Source organism: Zingiber officinale, chromosome 8A (assembly GCF_018446385.1).
Source record: "Zingiber officinale cultivar Zhangliang chromosome 8A, Zo_v1.1, whole genome shotgun sequence".
Lineage (NCBI taxonomy): Eukaryota > Viridiplantae > Streptophyta > Magnoliopsida > Zingiberales > Zingiberaceae > Zingiber > Zingiber officinale.
Window position 1 is genome coordinate 25,955,122 of NC_056000.1, and position 19,766 is coordinate 25,974,887.

The window sequence follows — 19,766 nt, forward strand, 5'->3', positions numbered from 1 at the left end:
TCATCTAAAATGCGTTGAAGTAACAACATTTTACATTTTGCCCCCAAAATCTGTACTGCTTGAAGCTCCATTTATTGTTGCACTCTATTGCTCGGGCAAACATTTCTTTGTTGATTGAATCGAAAGCTGAAAGTGTTATTTTTTTGTGTGTGATATATTATTTCATGGCTCAGGTAGCTGGAAGTTGTTTCCGAAAGTTGGGTTTCAAGGACTTAGTACTCGGGATTATCTAGGTTTGAATTAATTGTCTGTTGATATTTCTATTCAGTTAAGGTCATACATGAGGACATAAGTCAAATTAAACTTAATTTCTTTTGTTCTTATTTATTGTTTAAATTACATATTTTTTAATAAAAATTAATTGACAAAAAAACAACTGAGCTCTTTCAATTTTCTTATTCAGCTATTGGAGCCATCTTTTCATCAACGGATACAGTCTGCACGTTGCAGGTCAGTATGCTTTAGAATATATATTTTCTTCTTCAAGTGCTTCAAGTTTAGTTTAAGTTGTTACTCGTGCTATGATGTTTCCAATTAAGCGTTTGCAATTTGACAAGGTTCTTCATCAAGATGAGACTCCTCGTCTATATAGCTTGGTATTTGGTGAAGGAGTAGTAAATGATGCTACATCTGTTGTGCTTTTCAATGCAATCCAGAAGATTGACGTTTCTGAGATAGAACAGATTACATTTGAAGTTCTTGGAGATTTTTTGTACTTGTTTTTTACAAGTACAATCTTGGGAATTGCTGTAAGCTTCTTTTCCTTTATCTCTACGAAAGACCTATATTACATGCTATGCTTGCCAGTCCAGTAATATTTTAATTTTTGTTAGATGAAATGGAATAACCTGTTAGTAACTAGTTGCACTGATTAGTAAAAACTAAATAGTACATGAAACTTAGGAGAGGGAAAGATACAAAGAAGGGAAAGGAGGTTGTGCAGCATTTTTTGAAATATTCTTAAATTCAAATTATTGAGGCACCACAGCAGAGAGGGGAGAAAAAGCGGCACAAGTAAACAAGTGAACAGAGTCCGTTTTTCAACAACTTCATGACACTGAATTAGCTGACGAAAGTGGAGAGTTATCTGAGCAAGATAGGAAAATGAGATTATTTGTCAAATGCTGGTCAAACTAGGATTACAAAAGAACAAGTCCTAACTTGGCAGAGAGGCTAGGAAGCTGTGTAAAACCAAGGGTACACCTGTGTGAGTAATCTTGAAGAGGAACTGCCCTGCCTTAATAAACTGGTACGTTATGTATGATAATTAAATGTCTTAAATTTGGGAAAAAACCATACAAAACTGATATAGTAATTCCCTGCCCTGCCTTAATAAACTGGTACGTTATGTATGATAATTAAATGTCTTAAATTTGGGAAAAACCCATACAAAACTGATATAGTAATTCCCGAACATCTGACCATGAGTACCTTGACCTAGCCTCAACCCCTAAAGTTTCCTCTAATCAACTAGCCCATAATCTTTCTGTTGTATACGATCGCACTTGTTTATTGATCCGGTGGTAAGAGCCCGGGACCCCCTAACGAGGGGTCAATGCCATGTGGAGGTCAAAAGGCCAGGTGGTCCGTCGAAGAAGGGTGAGCCGACCGGACGCATGGAAAAAGGGCACGCCGATCGGCCTGCCCGTACATGTCTGATAGTGAAAGACGCCCTGACAGGGGTCGGGGTTCCGACGCTCAATGAAGTAGTAAATGGCCGAGCGGAAGGGCTAAGAGAGGGCAGGACATAATGGGCGCGCCGCCCGGCTGGCGCGGGAAATTAGGGCCATCCGGACGAGGCTATTCACGCCGGTCGGCCGGACGGACGTCCCGGCCGGGCGGTGGGTGAAGGATAGGAACATCTTCTGACAGCCGTCAAGTCCTATGGCTAGGCCATACTCTAAGTCTGACAACAAGGTGTTGTGTTGTCCCATTGAAGACATGACTGAACTGTAGCAGTATGGTGTCAGGTAAGCTCTCTGACAGGTACATACCGAGGTATGGGTTGCGGACACGTATACGCCTCAGTGGATGTACACTAGTTCTTTCACCGCTCTATATAAAGAGCCTCTTCCTTTGCCGGAGGTATGCATTCTACGCATTTCGGAGCCACCCTTTTTCTGTCCGCTTACCTGACTTGAGCGTCGGAGGGTCGCCGCCGGGAACCCCTCCTCGGCCCGACTTCTGTGCAGGATCGCAGGAGCTTTGGAGGCCTGCGTCATCGACTAGGAGAGCGCCACGTGCCCAGTGTCCTTTGGTTCGACGATTCGGACAGGATCAATTTGGCGCCGTCTGTGGGAACGTTCCTGTATCCGAGCGGAAACAATGGACGAGGCTGGACGACAACACCTGGTGACGCTTTCGAACGAGGAACTCGACGCTCTGATCGAGATAAGGGCCGCCAAGCTTGCGGAGCAAAAACAGAAAGCCACAGCCGAGCGGCCGGAGCAACAAGCAACATCAGCGTCTGGTGGCCGAGCGGAAGTACCACCAGCGACAGTACCATTCCATCGGGCTCTCTTCCGCACTCCTGAAGCTGTAGCAACTATTCGAGAACGGGGATCATCTTCGGATGAAATACCAAGACGGGACAACAGAAAAGGGAAAGCCCCCCGAGCGGACGCATCTCCCGAGCGGATCAATCGCCAATTTTCGGAGGCCATTCTACAAGACCCTCTGCCCAAGCACTACGTGCCTCCGACGATCGGCGAGTATAATAAGACGACCGACCCGGATGATCATCTGGGTAAGTTCGATAACACAGCCACTCTCCATCAGTACACAGATGGAGTAAAGTGCCGAGTTTTTCTCACCACTCTCTCGGGATCGGCTCAACGGTGGTTCCGGAGGCTGCCGGACGGATCCATCACAAGCTTCAAGGACTTCCGAACGGCCTTCCTCCATCATTTTGCAAGCAGTCGGCGCTATCAAAAAACGAGCGTGAGCCTGTTCGCCATCAAGCAAGAAGCCCGTGAGTCGCTTCGAGCTTACATCCAGCGGTTCAACCAAGTGGCGATGGACATTCCAACGGCCACCTCGGAAACCATGATGAATGCCTTCACACAAGGCCTAGTGGATGGGGATTTCTTCCGATCGCTCATCCGAAAGCCGCCCCGAGACTATGATCACATGCTACACCGGGCGAACGAATACATTAACGTGGAAGAAGCACAAGCAGCAAGGAAAAAGGAAACTCCAGCCGAGCGGGCTCCTCCAGCCGAGCGAAAACAGCAAGCCGCTCATCAGCCGCCTAGAGGACCAAGGCCCGAAGCAATCCGATCCCCCCACGCCAGGTCTCATGTGCAAGAGGTAGCTACCGCCCGGCCCAAGCCAAAGAAGAAATGAACCCCGATGTTCTGCTCCTTCCACCGGACGGATACGCACAACACAAGGGATTGCCGAAGTCTTCCCTTCGTGGCTCATCCCGCGCCCCAGAATGCCAGGCGACGGTCTCCATCAGTCGACAGGCGACAAAGACCTAATGAAGCCGACCGGACACGAGTTGATAGGCGATAGCCACAGACGCCCGATCGGCGTCGTTCTCCAAGGAAGGAGGGTCGCAGAGCGTCCAGAGAACGGTCTCGACCGACCGCTCGGGAAGAGGAAAATAGAAGCAATACTTCCCGAGGCGAGATCAACGTTATTGCTGGCGGGCCGACCGGAGGAGACTCCAACCGAGCTAGAAAGGCGAGCGTCCGACAGCTCCAAATTCATGCCGTTGGCTGCAGCCAAGAACGGGCGAGCGGACCGGAAATCAGTTTCGGGCCAGGGGACTTGGAAGGAGTTGAAGTGCCCCACGACGACGCTTTGCTCATCAAAGCGGTAATAGCGAATTATACTATCCACCGCGTTTTTGTAGATACAGGAAGCTCGGTCAACATCATCTTCAGGAAAGCATTCGATCAGTTGCAAATTGATCGAGCCGAGCTGTTACCCATGACAACTCCGCTCTATGGGTTCACTGGTAACGAAGTTCAGCCGGTCGGACAGATCCGGCTGGCCACCTCGTTGGGAGAAGAGCCGCTCAGACGGACAAGGACAACAAATTTTGTGGTGGTCGACTCTCCCTCGTCCTACAATGTTATTCTGGGACGACCGGCGCTCAGCGAACCTTCCATCAGAAGATCAAGTTCCTCGTGGAGGACAAAGTGGGAGAAGTACGAGGAGATCAGCTAGCAGCTCGGCGATGCTACATAGAGATGGTCCGAGCAGAAGCCTGTTCCGCTCGGAAGGCGCCCCGGTCCGAGCAGAAGCCTGTTCCGCTCAGAAGCCCGTCGAGCTCCGACGTTAAATATCGAGAGACGAGCCGGCGTCTATAAACGTCCGAGCGGAAGCCCGTCGAGCTCCGACGTTAAATATCGAGAGACGAGCCGGCGTCTATAAACGTCCGAGCGGAAGACCGTCGAGCTCCGACGTTAAATATCGAGAGACGAGCCGGCGTCTATAAACCCTCCGAGCAGAAGAACGGCGAGCTCCGGCGTTAAATATCGAGAGCGAGCGGCGTCTATAAACGCGTCCGGCGGAAGCCGTCCGAGCTCGGCGTTAAATATCGAGAGCGAGCCGCGTTATAAACGCGTCGGCGGAAGCTCGCCGAGCCCGACGCGTTAAATATCGAGAGACGAGCCGGCGTCTATAAACGTCCGAGCGGAAGCCCGTCGAGCTCCGACGTTAAATATCGAGAGACGAGCCGGCGTCTATAAACGTCCGAGCGGAAGCCCGTCGAGCTCCGACGTTAAATATCAAGAGACGAGCCGGCGTCTATAAACGTCCGAGCGGAAGCCCGTCGAGCTCCGACGTTAAATATCGAGAGACGAGCCGGCGTCTATAAACGTTCGAGCGGATAGCCAGTCACATGATACAATCAACGATAGCCTGGTTATACGGCTGAGCGGCTCACTCATCAAAAATGTACGGAAAATCCCTTTGTGGGTAAGACACAAAGAAAAAGTTGGTCAGTGAAAGTTAGGGATATTAGCATGAAAATGCCGAGCGGTTACGTTCGAAAGCTTAGCGGCTGCGCGGTCGCATGATAGATGTAATTAAGACGATCGAATTGAGCCGAGCGGAAAGGATATAAAAAACACTTTGGTGTGGCGAGGGAAAAATGCCTTGCTAAAACAGAAGTGAAAGGAGCAGAAGGTCATCTATTACTCATTAGGTAAATCAAACAAGTCATTACAGAGAAAAGTTGGGCCGAACGGCGGGAATACAAAAAAGTTCATGAAAACGCTCCTCACGCATCGAAATCAAAAAGAGCGTCGGGGATGGAGTCCATCACGCTCGCGAGGTCCTCGGGGGGATGGTCAGCTCGGCAGGCAGGTGGCCTTTGGTCTTCAGATAGCCCACCGCCGCCTTGATCGCCTCCTCGAAAGTGAGGGATATCTTGTCGGTAAACTTCTCTCCGAAGTCTTCCGAGCGGAGGAACGCCTTCCTCCCTTCTTCGGAGCGAGCCGACTCCCCCTCTTGATATTCTTTGAGCGCGACGTGGGCAGCGTCGCTGGCGGCCTGAAGATCCTTCAAATCTCCATCAAATCTTTGGAGATCGGCCGAGCGGCTCTCTTTCTCGGTGGCTAGCAGGGCGTCCAAATCTTTGATGCGTTGTTCCAGCCCCCTGATCTCCACCTTCATGCGGTCCATATCCTCGATGGCCTGGAGCTTCCTGGTGGTCGCCGTCTTGATCTCCTTATCTTGTTGCTTGATCATCGCCTCAAGCCGGACGACCTTGCTCGCCAGATCGGAAGCCCTTTTCCGTTCAGCTTCCAGTGATTTCTTGGCCTTCTCCAGAGCGGCCGTCGATTGTTGGTTGTCCCCGGCGACTTTAAGTTTTCTCAGTTCGTCCTCCAGCTCGGCCAACCGATTGCTAATAGCAATCTGCTCCACCCAGTTCTACGATCAAAGGTGAATAGGTTAAAAACTTAATTCAACTACACGAATAAAGAAGAAGGGCATACCCCGGTGGCCTGTTGGAGGTTGCTGTCGCCAAGCTGCCCAGGAGTCATCTCTTTTATGCGACGCCGAGCGTCCTCCCAAGCTTTTGCAAGGTGGCCCGTCAAGGTGATCTGCTGCTCGGGGACCACGGGCCGATCAGCAGCGGCCATGTATCTCTCTGAGGGGAGGCGCAGAACGGTCTTAATTAAATTCGAGCCGCTCGGCTCGCTCTGAGAGGCATCGGCCTTACCGGTGGACGAGGAGGGGAGGTCGCCCAAACGCCTGATACGGCGCAGAGTTCTGGAAGGGCTGGATGGCGGCACCTCAGAGCTGGCCCTCGGAGAGCCATGAAGGGTCGGAGTACTCTCGAGGGAAATCGTCCCGGACAGCATCGTAGCATCCGTGCCCCGCTCGGGCGGTGGCTCATCAAGTGGAGTGGAGGCAGACGCAGATTCTGGTTGGCGGCGCTTCCGAGTGACTAGCGGAACATCGTCCGCCGAGCGGCCCTCCAACTTGGCTTGGGTAGGAGGTTCTATGTCGCCCGCTGCCTCCTCGTGAGAGGCAGGGGCGTCTGAGGCTTCGGGGACAGTTGGTGTCCCCTCACCTTCTTCACCGGCCGGATCAGCTGGAGAAAGGCCCCGTTCGGCGGCCTCCTTGTTCGTCACCGCCTCGATCTGGGCGGCCTTCAATTTGAGCTTCTCGGTAGCTTTGGCGCGCCACATGACTTCAGCTGCAGAAGCAAAAAATAAATCAGTTAGAACAAAACAAACGGGAAGATAAGGGAACTTACTCATGCTGCAGGGCAGGTCGGCTGTGGTAGAGGACAAGCCGAATATGTGCATTACTCCCGGGAGGAGTAGCTTGTCAATATGATAGCGCTGGCCAACTAGCCATTCGGCTGCATGAAGGTAGGCTGCGTCGCCTCTAAATTTGCCGAGCTCCGGTTGCGCCGGCATCGCCGTCTGGCACTTGGTCCGAAAAGTTGGCCGCTCGGGAAAACGTATATAGAAAAAATGCTCCTTCCAATGTTTGTTGGAGCTCGGCATGTTATCGAAGAGTACGAAACCTATCCTAGATTGAAAAACAAAAGTACCCCACTCGGCCTGCTTGGGATAATAAAAGTAGTGGAAGATTTTTGGATCTAAGGGGATGCCGTTCAGTTTGAACAAAACTATTACTCCGCTCAGCAGCCTAATAGAGTTGGGAACTACCTGGCCGAGCGGAATGCGGAAGTAATTGCAGACTTGCAGGAAACATTCATGGGGTGGGAAGCGTAGTCCGGCCAGAAATTGGTCTTGGAAGAAAAGGACTGTGCCGATCGGAGGTTCATGAGGCCGATCGGCCGGTGTGACTAATACTATTTGGTGGTCGGAAGGAATGTCGTAAGTCCTAGCGAGACGCAACGCGTCCTCCTCGTCAAAACGACCTTCCATGGTCGAGTACCATAGACCCGGAGCACCGCCGGTTGACTGCGAAGTACTAGTCATGATCGAAAGACAGGAATGCGGGACAAAAGGGGAAGGTTCAAGCAAGAAATGGAGGAAAACCGCCTGAAGGAAACGATTAACAGCAAGAAGAAAACGTTGGGAACGAGAAAGAGGGTCTTACGAGCAAGAAAGATGATCGACGGGGGCCTGGGGTTGCCGAAGAGTTGAGGGGCGAGGTCGCCGGAGAAAAAAACGGGCCGAGGAGCGCCGGAGGAGGAGGAACCAATAAGGCGGCGGAAACGGAGGCGTGGGCTTTATATCGCCGCCCGGGTGCAACCTCCACCGTCCGATCCAGGTCGTTGTTAACGAGGTCATCATCCAGCCGTTCATTTCAAACGGCGGCTGTCCCATCGGAAGTGACGCCACCGCCATACGCTGATAAACGCACGATCGCCACGTGTCAGCAGGATATTGGCCGCATTTAATGAGCTCCCCTTACCGTGCTTAGCGCACGTGATGGGTAATAGGGGAGAGTATCGGACATGGATGCCAAGAAAACACTAAGGCATGGACAAGATACCGCCGGACGGATGGGCATCCTTACGCCTGGCCGATCGGCCCAATGCAGCAATCAATGCTTAGTCAGATCGACAGTCCAGTCAGTCGGACTTCGCCTCCTTCGACTAGACTCGAGGGGGAGGCAAGTGATCTGGTGGTAAGAGCCCGGGACCCCCTAACGAGGGGTCAATGCCATGTGGAGGTCAAAAGGCCAGGTGGTCCGTCGAAGAAGGGTGAGCCGACCGGACGCATGGAAAAAGGGCACGCCGATCGGCCTGCCCGTACATGTCTGATAGTGAAAGACGCCCTGACAGGGGTCGGGGTTCCGACACTCAATGAAGTAGTAAATGGCCGAGCGGAAGGGCTAAGAGAGGGCAGGACATAATGGGCGCGCCGCCCGGCTGGCGCGGGAAATTAGGGCCATCCGGACGACGCTATTCACGCCGGTCGGCCGGACGGACGTCCCGGCCGGGCGGTGGGTGAAGGATAGGAACATCTTCTGACAGCCGTCAAGTCCTATGGCTAGGCCATACTCTAAGTCTGACAACAAGGTGTTCTGTTGTCCCATCGAAGACATGACTGAACTGTAGCAGTATGGTGTCAGGTAAGCTCTCTGACAGGTACATACCGAGGTATGGGCTGCGAACACGTATACGCCTCGGTGGATGTGCACTAGTTCTTTCACCGCTCTATATAAAGAGCCTCTTCCTTTGCCGGAGGTATGCATTCTACGCATTTCGGAGCCACCCTTTTTCTGTCCGCTTACCTGACTTGAGCGTCGGAGGGTCGCCGCCGGGAACCTCTCCCCGGCCCGACTTCTGTGCAGGATCGCCGGAGCTTTGGAGGCCTGCGTCATCGACTAGGAGAGCGCCACGTGCCCAGCGTCCTTTGGTTCGACGATTCGGACAGGATCATTTATCATCAAAGGTTCATTTGAAAAACTTTAAGCTGATACTTGAGCGGCTCCAGAAGCTTGAAAAAGGAATATTTAAACTGCAAACTGCTTTGAAAAATTTAACAGTTGTCTATACAGAACATAGACCTCTAACAAAGCAGGAAGTACGAGAGCTGGTTGCAGAAATAGCCGGGCAACCAAAGCTAGTGGAGAAAGAAGTCTGCAACTGACGCTTGGGAAAGTAGAAATTGTTAAGTGGGCTGCTTCACGAGCAACTACTCAATTACAAAGAGCACTCTTTCATGCAAGGACGTTGTAAAGGCCACAGAGCAGATCGAATCCCCTGCGCAATTGGATTCGCCAGACCAAGTGATTATCAAGGTCCCGCCTTGGGAAATTCAGCAATAATCAGGCAGAACAACACACAAATTCAGCTATTGGTGCAGATAGCAGAAAACCTAAAAGACATACAAGCTGATCCGAAAATAATTATTGAACAGACAAAGGGAGGTGTCAAGGCAACCCCTATACCTGACGATTTAGTGGAGAAATTGAAGAATCTAACTTTAGGCCCCTCAGAGAAGCCTAAAGAGGGAAGCAGAAAACTCCGAGTATTCAAAGATCCATACAAAATCCTTAAGGAAGAACAAGAAAAGTTGAAGAGCTAATGGCGACTAGAACCATCACGGAGCAACCATCTACTTCTACCCCTCTATTCGAAGACCATATCTGAGATTACCGGAGGAATCAGAGAAGGTTGTATAACGTTCAGCAAGCAACAAAAAGAATGAGTCGACGCCTTGCTGGTGGGTCTGCACCTGCACATACCTTGGAACAGCAGATAGATCCCCAAGAACAACTCCGACTATCTATGCAAGAAAGAGCAGCATTAGTTCCTGCAGAGGTATTGTATCATTCCAGACAGGATGATGCACATCATCAGGTCTACATTCACAGATCCGAAGAAGCTATCTTGGTTACAGAAGGCAACCAAATCGATAGAACCTTCATCCAGGAAGGGAGTTTTAATCAGCTCCAAAGGAGTAGGATGCAGTATATACACATAGGAGTACCGCAGGGAGAATATCCGTTCATACTGGTACATAAACTTTCCCCTAATGCTATTCTTCCTCAAAGAAAAACTTCTGGTGCAGCAGGAATCGACCTGGCAGCAAACCAGCTCTGTGTCATACCAACAAGGGGACGGGGCAAAATCCACACAAGCATCAGCATGGAAATCCCATGGGGATGCTACGAGAGAATTGCTACTAGATCCAGTGCAACTTGGAATCTAGGGCTTGACATTGGAGCTGGGGTTATCGATAGTGATTACCGAGGTGAAATCATCATTCTTGCTTTTAATCATTCTGATGTTCCTGTTCGCATTTCACCAAGACAATGCGTTGCCCAACTCATTATTGAAAATATATCATTACCTGAGGTCTATGAAGCCCCACAGTTATCTACAACAGTTAGAGGACAAGGTGGCTTTGGTTCCACTTCTAATCAGACCAGCACATCGGCTATTTTTGATAAATTATTACCCCAAGGAGAAGCATATCGTATTTGTGATTGTGGAAGAAGAAACTCTCAAGGAAAATCAGGGACAGGCCATGCAGGAGATACAAGCCTAGGGCCTGTACTCTAGCCCATGGAACCATCCTTTGAGGACCTTGACGATGACTTCTTTGAACATATGCAATATATGAACTCTCTAACAAAGCCGGATATACCTATTTGGGATTCCTATGATACTGATTCAGAAGATGATGACTGGATCAACCCTTTCGCAACAGAAGGTGGTGGGGGGGAGTCATCATCCCACCTAATTGCTGCGAACTATGAAATGGAGTACCCAAGTCTGAGAAGACTTGTGGATAATTAGCAACAACAACAACAGATTTACTCCACCAACACCGTAATCTCCCCATACAATCCACCCCAAGAACCCATGATGGGACCCCCTGGATATCCACCTGCGTCAAGAACAGATACAGGGCCATCTCAACCTATTTTTGAACAAAGCCCCCCCCCAGTACAGCATTCAAGAGGGAAAGAAACAATGAGATGTGGACCCTCCCCTCTACATAGCAATAGGGAGGAGCAATATTTGTTATCCTAGAACAGCTCGGTTTGTTTCATGATGTATTTTCAAGATGGGAATCCATCACCAAAAATCATGTCGCAAGTCAGGGATTTACTGACCTAAGAGATAAAATTGAATATATGGAAAATCTCTTGGGAGAAATTGAAAAATTAGCATGGATCCAGTGACGAATGAATTATCCCACATAATATGAAGCACTAATAAATATAGCAGATGGACGGGAAGGTACGCAGAATATCTTATCCCAGATGCGAAGAGTTTCCTCTTCTGAAGATCCTACTCAAGGCTCTACAGTCATTCAAGATGTTGCATATAGAGACCTTGAGAAATTATCATGTGATAATATGAAGAATATCGTTCAATATATGAACGACTATATGAGACTGACATCCAAGACAGGTAGATTATACACTGGACCAGAATTATCTGAAAAATTCTAGCTCAAAATGCCAGGAGACTTAGGGAACAGAATCAAAGCTGCGTTTGACGAATAATATGCAGGCTTAACTATTGGTGTTTTCCCTAGAGTCTTATTTGCTTATAAGTTCTTAGAGCAGGAATGTAAAGATGCCGCGTTCAAAAGGTCCTTGAAAAATCTATCTTTCTACAGCCAATACCAATCCCAGGCTACTACAAGGGCCAAGGACAGAAGAAGTTTGGCATCAGAAGATCTAAGACATACAAAGGCAAGCCGCATGAATCACATGCTAGGATTGAGAAAAGGAAGCATCTAATCCGCAATAAGAAGTGCAAATGCTATTTATGTTGACAAGGACATTTTGCGAGGGAATGCCCAAATGACAGAAGAAACATTAAAAGGGTAGCTATGTTTGAACAACTTGACATTTCTTACGACTATGATATCCTGTCTGTTCATGAAGGTGAAGCTCAAAGTGGTGCTATCTTCAGCATCTCGGAAGGGGAGGAAGACTTCGAAGAACTGCACAGGTCTGTCCAAACCCTTCACATTTCTAACAAGTTGGTTTTGATGCTTGGCCAGGTGAACGGAGGCTACAGGCCACACGTAAAAGTAACTGATAAGCAGTTAAACTGCCTCCACGAATGGCACCACAATGAAATTATCCACCCCCTCAACCAAGCAACTGTACTTGTTGCAAGAGAGGTACCACACAAAGGCCAAGGATCCATTGTCCTAAGTGCATGATCACTTCCTGTAATCTCTGTGGACCATATTATTTTAATAAGGAAGTTCCAGTGGCTCCAGCAACACCTGCCCCCTTTTTCCCACAGAACCTCATCCACGAGCAATAATATTCATGGTGCAAAGGAGAAATGGATAGGCTCAAAAGGGAAGTGGAGTATTATAAGGCTCAGTATGAAGCCTTGCTACTGGAAAAGGAGTTGAGGGAAGATTTCAATCAGCTCAATGGTCAGCTTAATGAAGAACCCTCAAACGAAGAAGCAGAAGTAGTTAATATGTTATTCAAGGAAACAACCCAACGAATTACTGCAGCAGCAGAAGGACCCAGGTTGGTCAAAAATATGCTATACAATCTGGTGGTTGAAATGGATATTCCTGGAATTCCCAAATTCCCGTTAAGAGCCATACTGGACACAGGAGAAACTACTTGTTGTTTAGATCAAAAGTCAGTCCCAAAGGAAGCATTGGAAGAAAATACTTATATTTTCTAGTTCAGCGGGACAAATTCGCAGCAGACGACCAAAATGAAATTAAAGCAAGGCAAAATGTTCATTGGGGAAAATATTTTTCGAATTTTATATACGTATAGTTTCCCTATGCTCCTAGGAGATAACATACAGATGATAATAGGTTGCAACTTCATAAGGGTCATGCATGGAGGAGTCAGAATTGAAGAAAATGTGGTAACCTTTTATAAGAACCTAACCACAATTAATATTTTACCCTCCACTACTGCGGTTGCAACTATTGAAGAATTGGACCTTGAAGAAGAGTATATACAGATAAAAGAAATGGTTTTCTATTCTGTTGGAAAAACATCGCAAAAGTTCTCTGAGCAATTCAGAGCCCTCCTAGAAGACCTCAGAAATCAAGGTTTCATTAGGGAAAACCCCTAGCTACATTGGTCCAAAAACCAGGTCCTCTATTACCTGGATTTTAAAAATCCTGACCTAATCATAGAAGATCGGCCGCTCAAACATCTTACTCCTCAACAGAAGCAAGCCTTCACAAAACATGTTGAAGCTTTATTAGCGCTGGGAGTTATACGGCCTAGCAAAAGCAGGAATAGGACAACTGCGATAATCGTCAATTCAGGCACAACAGTTGATCCTGTAACCGGTAAGGAGGTAAAAGGCAAGGAGCGGATGGTCTTTAATTATAAACATCTCAACAACCTAACAAACAAAGACCAGTACAGCTTACCAGGAATCAACACAATATTGCGAAAGGTCAGTACAGGCATGATTTATTCTAAGTTTGATCTAAAAAACGGTTTTCATCAGGTGGCCATGCATCCTGATTCAATTGAGTGGATGACATTCTGGATACTAAACGGCTTATACGAATGGCTGGTTATGCCCTTTGGCTTGAAAAATGCCCCAGCCATTTTTCAAAGAAAAATGGACAACTGTTTCAAAGGCACTGAAGACTTCATAGCCATATACATCGATGACATCCTATTCTTCTCTCTAGATGAGCAATCGCATGCACAACACCTGAGGACCTTGCTCGATATAGTCCAAAAGAATGGGCTCGTATTAAGTCCTACAAAAATGAAGATCGCTGTCCCAGAAGTGGAATTCCTTGGAGCTATACTTGGAAATCAGAAGATCAAACTACAACCACATATTATAAAAGATTTCTGATTTCAACAATAAAGAATTATTGACAAAGCATGGTATGCATTCATGGTTGGGCCTTCTAAATTACGCCATGAATTACATTCTAAATTTGGGCAAGCTGCTAAGTCCATTATATGCAAAAGTAAAGCCCAACAGGAGATAAACGCATGAATTCTCAGGACTGGGCCTTAGTCCAACAAATTAAAGAAGCAGTCCAAAACCTGCCAGACCTTGAGGTCCCACCAGAAGACTACTTCATTATTATTGAAACCGACGGTTGTATGGAAGGATGGGGAGGCATCTGTAAATGAAAGAAAAGCAAGTTTGATCCTAAAGCCACTGAGAGGATATGTGCCTATGCCAGTGGCAAGTTCTCCCCTGTCAAATCAACAATTGATGCAAAATTGCATGCAGTTATGAATTCCCTGGAAGCTCTAAAAATCTATTATCTTGACAAGAAAGAGCTAATTATCAGGACAGACTGCCAAGCAATTATTAGCTTCTTTGGCAAAACTACAAACTATAAACCATCACAAGTTAGATGGTTAACTTTTACAGACTACATAATCGGAACCGACATCTCAATCCATTTTGAACACATTGAAGGAAAAGACAATCAGTTAGCTGACGCTTTATTAAGGCTAATAAATTGTCTTATTATTTCAGAATGACCGGTGAAGATTCTCGGAGGCCTAGAATAGTGGCACTAGCTCTGCAAGAGTTATAAGAGAAGCCCAACAAGGAAGCCCAAGTTCAGATGATACAGGCCCTCACAACCCTCTCCAGCTCACTGAACAATATCAACAACTTCTGCACCAACAATACCCAATCTCATTCGAAGATAGCAATAGAGTTGACCAGCAACTCCATGCATTACAACAACAAGCTGCGGTTCAAGCCGCAAATGCCCTCTAGTAGCTCAGGTTGCTCCACTCCTTGAAAAGATAGGAGTGCCAGAGAAGGAGTACCTCCGACAACTGGTGGTCGGATTGGTATTCAGCCACAGAACAAGTGGATAAATAGCTGGAAACCACTGCCAACCTTCTACATGATGCTATTCGGAGGATGACTTCTTGCGCCTATAAAGACAACTTTGCGGAAGTGGTGGACCCGCAAAGAATCTATGACTCAACCCACTAAACTTTGTCTTGTAAATTATTAAGTAGGATGTGCTGTAAAGTAATTAGCCCACTAGACTTTGTCTGTAGGATGTGCTGTAAAGTAATTAGTGTTGGGGTTATAAGGTTGCAAATATTGTCCCATATTGAAAACATATGGGAAAGATCATGGGTTTATAAGAGAAAAATATCTTCATTAGTATAAGGTCTTTTGAGTAGAGCCCAAGAGCAAAACCATGAGGGCTTAGACCCAAAGTGGACAATATCATGTCATTGTGGAGATATCTAAATTCTTTTCAATCCTACAATTGGTATCAGAACTTGGACTGCCAGAAGGACTAGCCGCCGACTGTGCAAGAGCCATGGTCCAATCAAACCATGTGGGTGGAATATTGACCTCGAATGAAGAAGTGGGTGCTCCCGTCAGGATTAAGAGAACCAGACACTAGGCAGGAAGTCCTAGTTGCGGCTAGGCAAGGAAGTCCTAGTAGGTCGGATGGACCGAGGGGCAGGAAGTCCTAGTAGGTCGGGTGGACCGAGGGCCAGGAAGTCTTAGTTGCGGCTAGGCAAGGAAGTCATAGTAGGTCGGGTGGACCGAGGGGCAGGAAGTCCTAGTGGGTCGAGGATCGGACGTTAGGGAGCCTGTAGTCCTTTGTTTGAGGGGGGGTGGGTTGTTGGGGTTGCAAGGTTGCAAACATAGTCCCACATTGAAAACACATGAGAAAGATCATGAGTTTATAAGAGAAAGATATCTCCATTGGTATGAGGCCTTTTGGGTAGAGCCCAAGAGCAAAATCATGAGGGCTTAGGACCAAAGTGGACAATATCATGCCATTGTGGAGATATCTAAATTCTTTTCGATCCTACAATTAGTCCACTAGACTTTGTCTGGAAGGTGTGCTGTAAAGGTGATCTAGGACGATCACAATAATAAATGTTGATTCCTTCTTATCGGAAGACAAAAGACATGTGACGATGGAGCCCAATGAGCACCCGGCGTAGTCTTTTCTCTTCTATATAAGGAGTATCAAACCCTCTGCAGAGACATAAGAGATCCTTAGTCTCTACTCAGGGAAGTGTTTGTAAGACTTGGGAAACAAGTAATAGAATTTGTGAGTTCTACATCTCTTCTCCTTATTTCTGTTATTTGTTTCTTCTTCCCCCTGCACCCTGCATTCACTAATTTCTGGTATCATAGACTCCACTCAACACTTCCTTTTGTACTTTGTAAACGTCTGAATAAAGAACTTCCTACCGGCCTTAAAAGCACCTAAGATGGAGAACTACTCTCCAAGCAAGAGGAGTTCCAGGAATGCTTTTATGAACACTTCTTCCAACTGCAGGGCACCAATCCATATCATATTCTGATTTTGGTTGACATCTTTTATATTCTAACCAAACTAGTGTTATCATGGGGATTGCTTCTTACCTTTCACTGAAGGAAAATTTTCCTGTTGTAAAAGAGATGATCTCTCTCACAGCATCTGTGCCAGATGAATTTTGCTCTGATTATACGAAGATTCTGGATGTTTATGAAAGAGGATATACTACGGTGGTTTAGTGCATTTCTTGAGATAAGATCGATCTGAACAAATTGAATTATGCTTGGCTATCTCTAATTCCAAGTTAGAATGTGTTTGCTCAGCAAACCAATCAGTCCCATCAGCCTTTTACATTTTTTTTTGAGGGCAAAGCCTTATACATTTCATTCTGAAGCTTATCACCAAGGTGCTAGTGAGGCACATCAAGCCTCTTATGACCACAAAAATTGGCAGACATCAAACAATTTTTCTGCAAGAAGGAAGAATTGGAGACATTTTTATCAGCAAACTCTGATGATCTAGCGCTATCACAGATCCAAGAACCACTATGTTGCTCTAAAATTTGGATTTGAAAAAGCCTTTGACAAAGTCAAATGGGAACTTGAGGCTGTTTATATTGATAATATGACTGGAGGCTGACTCTTATCATTGAGCGAGAATAGCAACTATTATCGATGGTGGACAAATGGAATCACTGCAGAGGTGGATTGAGACAAGGTGACACAGTGTCCATTCTCGTTCCTCATGGTTGTTGATCTGTCAAAAACTGCTTAAAAGGACTCAACATGGGCTAATAATGGGTGACACTACTGAAAATTCATGAAAAGATCCATAATCTATATTCTTCAATATGCAAATGATGTGCTTTTTGTTATGTAAGGATGAAGTCCATTAGTTATGCCACTTAAAGATAATATTGCAGATATTTGAATCAATAGTTGGACTGAGAATTAACTTCATTAAAAGCTACCTTATTTATTTAGGGAAGTACAATAGCCTCCATATAATTACTCATTTCCTATGTCCGACATCCATTTAATTTAGTTGTCTTATGGCAAGCATATTCTTCTGAAGTACAATAGTCAATTTGGTTGCGTAAAGAATTGATCACCTTTCTTTGGTCTAGGCAAACATATTCTTGTGGAGTAACTTCAATGTCTTATGGCCAAATACTATAATGTAAAAGTGAAGGGTTGATTATCAAGGTCTACATTTAGTTTGTAAGTACCTAGGCAAGGCACAACACAGGCCTGCTTCTACTTTGCCTTGGTTTGTATGGTGCTAGGTCAACAAGGACCGATTGGTCATGCTAGGCATGGCTACATCATTTGAACCCCAAGCCTAGCAAGAGCCTAGGATCCTAGGGTTGTGAGGATATATAAATATTTTTTTAAAAAATATCTTAAGAATATTAGCTTTGAAGTTTTAGATAACTAATTTAGGTTAGAAGGGATTATTTTTAAATTCATAATAATTTGGTTACGAGTCATGCTAAGCTTATAGGATATGTCCAACCTTACCCACAATTTGTGCTATGCCTAGCACATAAGCTATTCTTGGCTTGGTCCACAAGCCAATCATGGATTGGCTAGTGCTTGGTTCAATATAACTTAAAATTTGATACTATTGTTTTTGGCCCGCAAGAAGAGGGCTCAGGGCTCAACATGGACTTGGGTATAGACTCGTTGTGCCTAGCATGACCAACCCATTCTCAGTTGGGTCTTTCCATTGCTATTTAATAGGTAGTACCATTTGATACAGATGCAATAGAACAGAAGAACAAATAAATTGTCCTCATATAGATGAATCAACTCTCGCACGCAAATTACAAGTGAAAATTCTCTTAATTCAAAGATCCAAATACAACTTTGGACTTCTTTTATGCACTCAACACGACAACCAAAAAAATCAAATATTTAATTTATTACAGAGACATCAATCTTGAATACTCTATCAAACAAGTTTGAGGCCTAGAGTGTCACAAACTTCCTGAGATACATTGTTGTTTCTTGGAATCAAGCTCACTTTTGGAAAGATAAATGAAGCCATGTCCAATTAGTTTTACTTGGTGCATTATCAAGAGGTTTCCATGTAGAAGTTCACTACATCCAAATGGGAAAATAAGCTTTCGGGGCCATGTTGACGTCTTCAAACTCCAATCTGCATTGTCCAGTATCAAAATGCACATGCCCACAAGAAAAATTGGCAATGTACAATAGAAATGGATGGAATAAACCAATGTTATATTCAAGGTGCTGGTTGTTTAGAATATATTACTTCAACATTGAGGTTCGGTTATGGGCAATCTGGAGAATTCCTACCAATACGGAACTTAAAAATGGATAAAAAAATATGGCGGGTCTTGTCAAGTAGTGATATATACCTATTTATCCATTATAAATTTGGCAGATTCAGGACAAAGATTGGATGTCTCATTGCCAACAGTGTGGGTAAACATGAGAACCAGTCATTTTTTGTGTCAAAATAGCACTCTATGATGTTTTATTAAGTAAATACCTGCATTTGAACCTTAGTATTCATTCTGCTCATCATTACATTTTTTTTTAAATTTATGTTATCTATGAGTTACTTCTGATTCCTTTTGATTGTTGTACCTTGTTTTGCAGGCTGGGTTATTGACTGCTTATGCTCTTAAAACTCTTTACTTTGGTAGGTGAGTGAAAAAAAACACAAAGGATCTATACGTATATGTTTTTCATTTTAATTAAAAGCTTGTTATCAGGCACTCAACTGATCGTGAAATTGCTTTAATGGCTCTGATGGCTTATTTGTCTTATATGATTGCTGAGGTTAGATTGGAACCACTATCTTCAAATTTTTATGGCATGTTCCTTACTTTTTTTCTCAAGAAACTTTGCTTTATCAATCGTATCTTCTTGCAGTTTTGCATTTTTTGTAATCCTTGCTCAGTTCCCAAATCTGGCTGTTATCCCTACAAGCCATCTTCTCTACTTACTAAATATTATGATCTATTACATACAATGCTGATCTTATCTTGCTGAAAATTTTTGTTATTATTTTCAGGAATAGGCTTATTTGTTTAAATTCATAAATTGCTTGTGCAGCTCTTTCAGTTGAGTGGTATTCTGACGGTTTTCTTTTGTGGAATTGCTATGTCACATTATGCATGGCATAATGTAACTGAAAACTCTAGAATCACTACAAGGTACTATGTCTTTACTTGCTGTACGGAGGGTCTAATATACATATTTCGAATACATAGATAATTCTAAATAGTTGTTTTGCTTGTGCATTTTTCGAAAATAGAAAAAGTGAACCATAGCTCACCCGATTGTCTTGAAAGGGAGTTGGGGGATTACAACAATCATCTACTTTAGCAACAGTAGGCCTACAGGTGTCAACATGAAGCTACTTTAGCAAAATGGTAAGAGCAGAAACTGATCGATAGAAAGCAATGATCAGCCAGTGGACCTAACTATGATAACAACATTGATTATTTTGCCCCACGGTTGTAGCCGAGTTGGTATTCGGGTGGCAAAGTTGCTTCATTGGGCAAGAGTCGATTCCCGCTGGGTTCATTCCCCCGACGATTAAATGGCCTCCCACCTAGGAGGCTGCTTGGTACTGTGATTTACCTCCCTTCAT

At 45.5% G+C, this 19,766-nt stretch overlaps 1 protein-coding gene across 1 annotated transcript in view; it reads left to right on the forward strand.

Moving 5' to 3' along the window:
- Positions 1–521: 521 nt before the first annotated feature.
- LOC122010624 (sodium/hydrogen exchanger 4-like) overlaps positions 522–19,766 on the forward strand; it is a 33,650-nt gene continuing 14,405 nt past the window's right edge. The window contains exons 1-4 of the mRNA XM_042567139.1: positions 522–749; positions 18,767–18,813; positions 18,883–18,949; positions 19,226–19,326. Of these exons, the coding sequence (XP_042423073.1) occupies positions 522–749; positions 18,767–18,813; positions 18,883–18,949; positions 19,226–19,326 (443 nt within the window). The remainder of the gene's footprint in view (positions 750–18,766; positions 18,814–18,882; positions 18,950–19,225; positions 19,327–19,766) is intronic.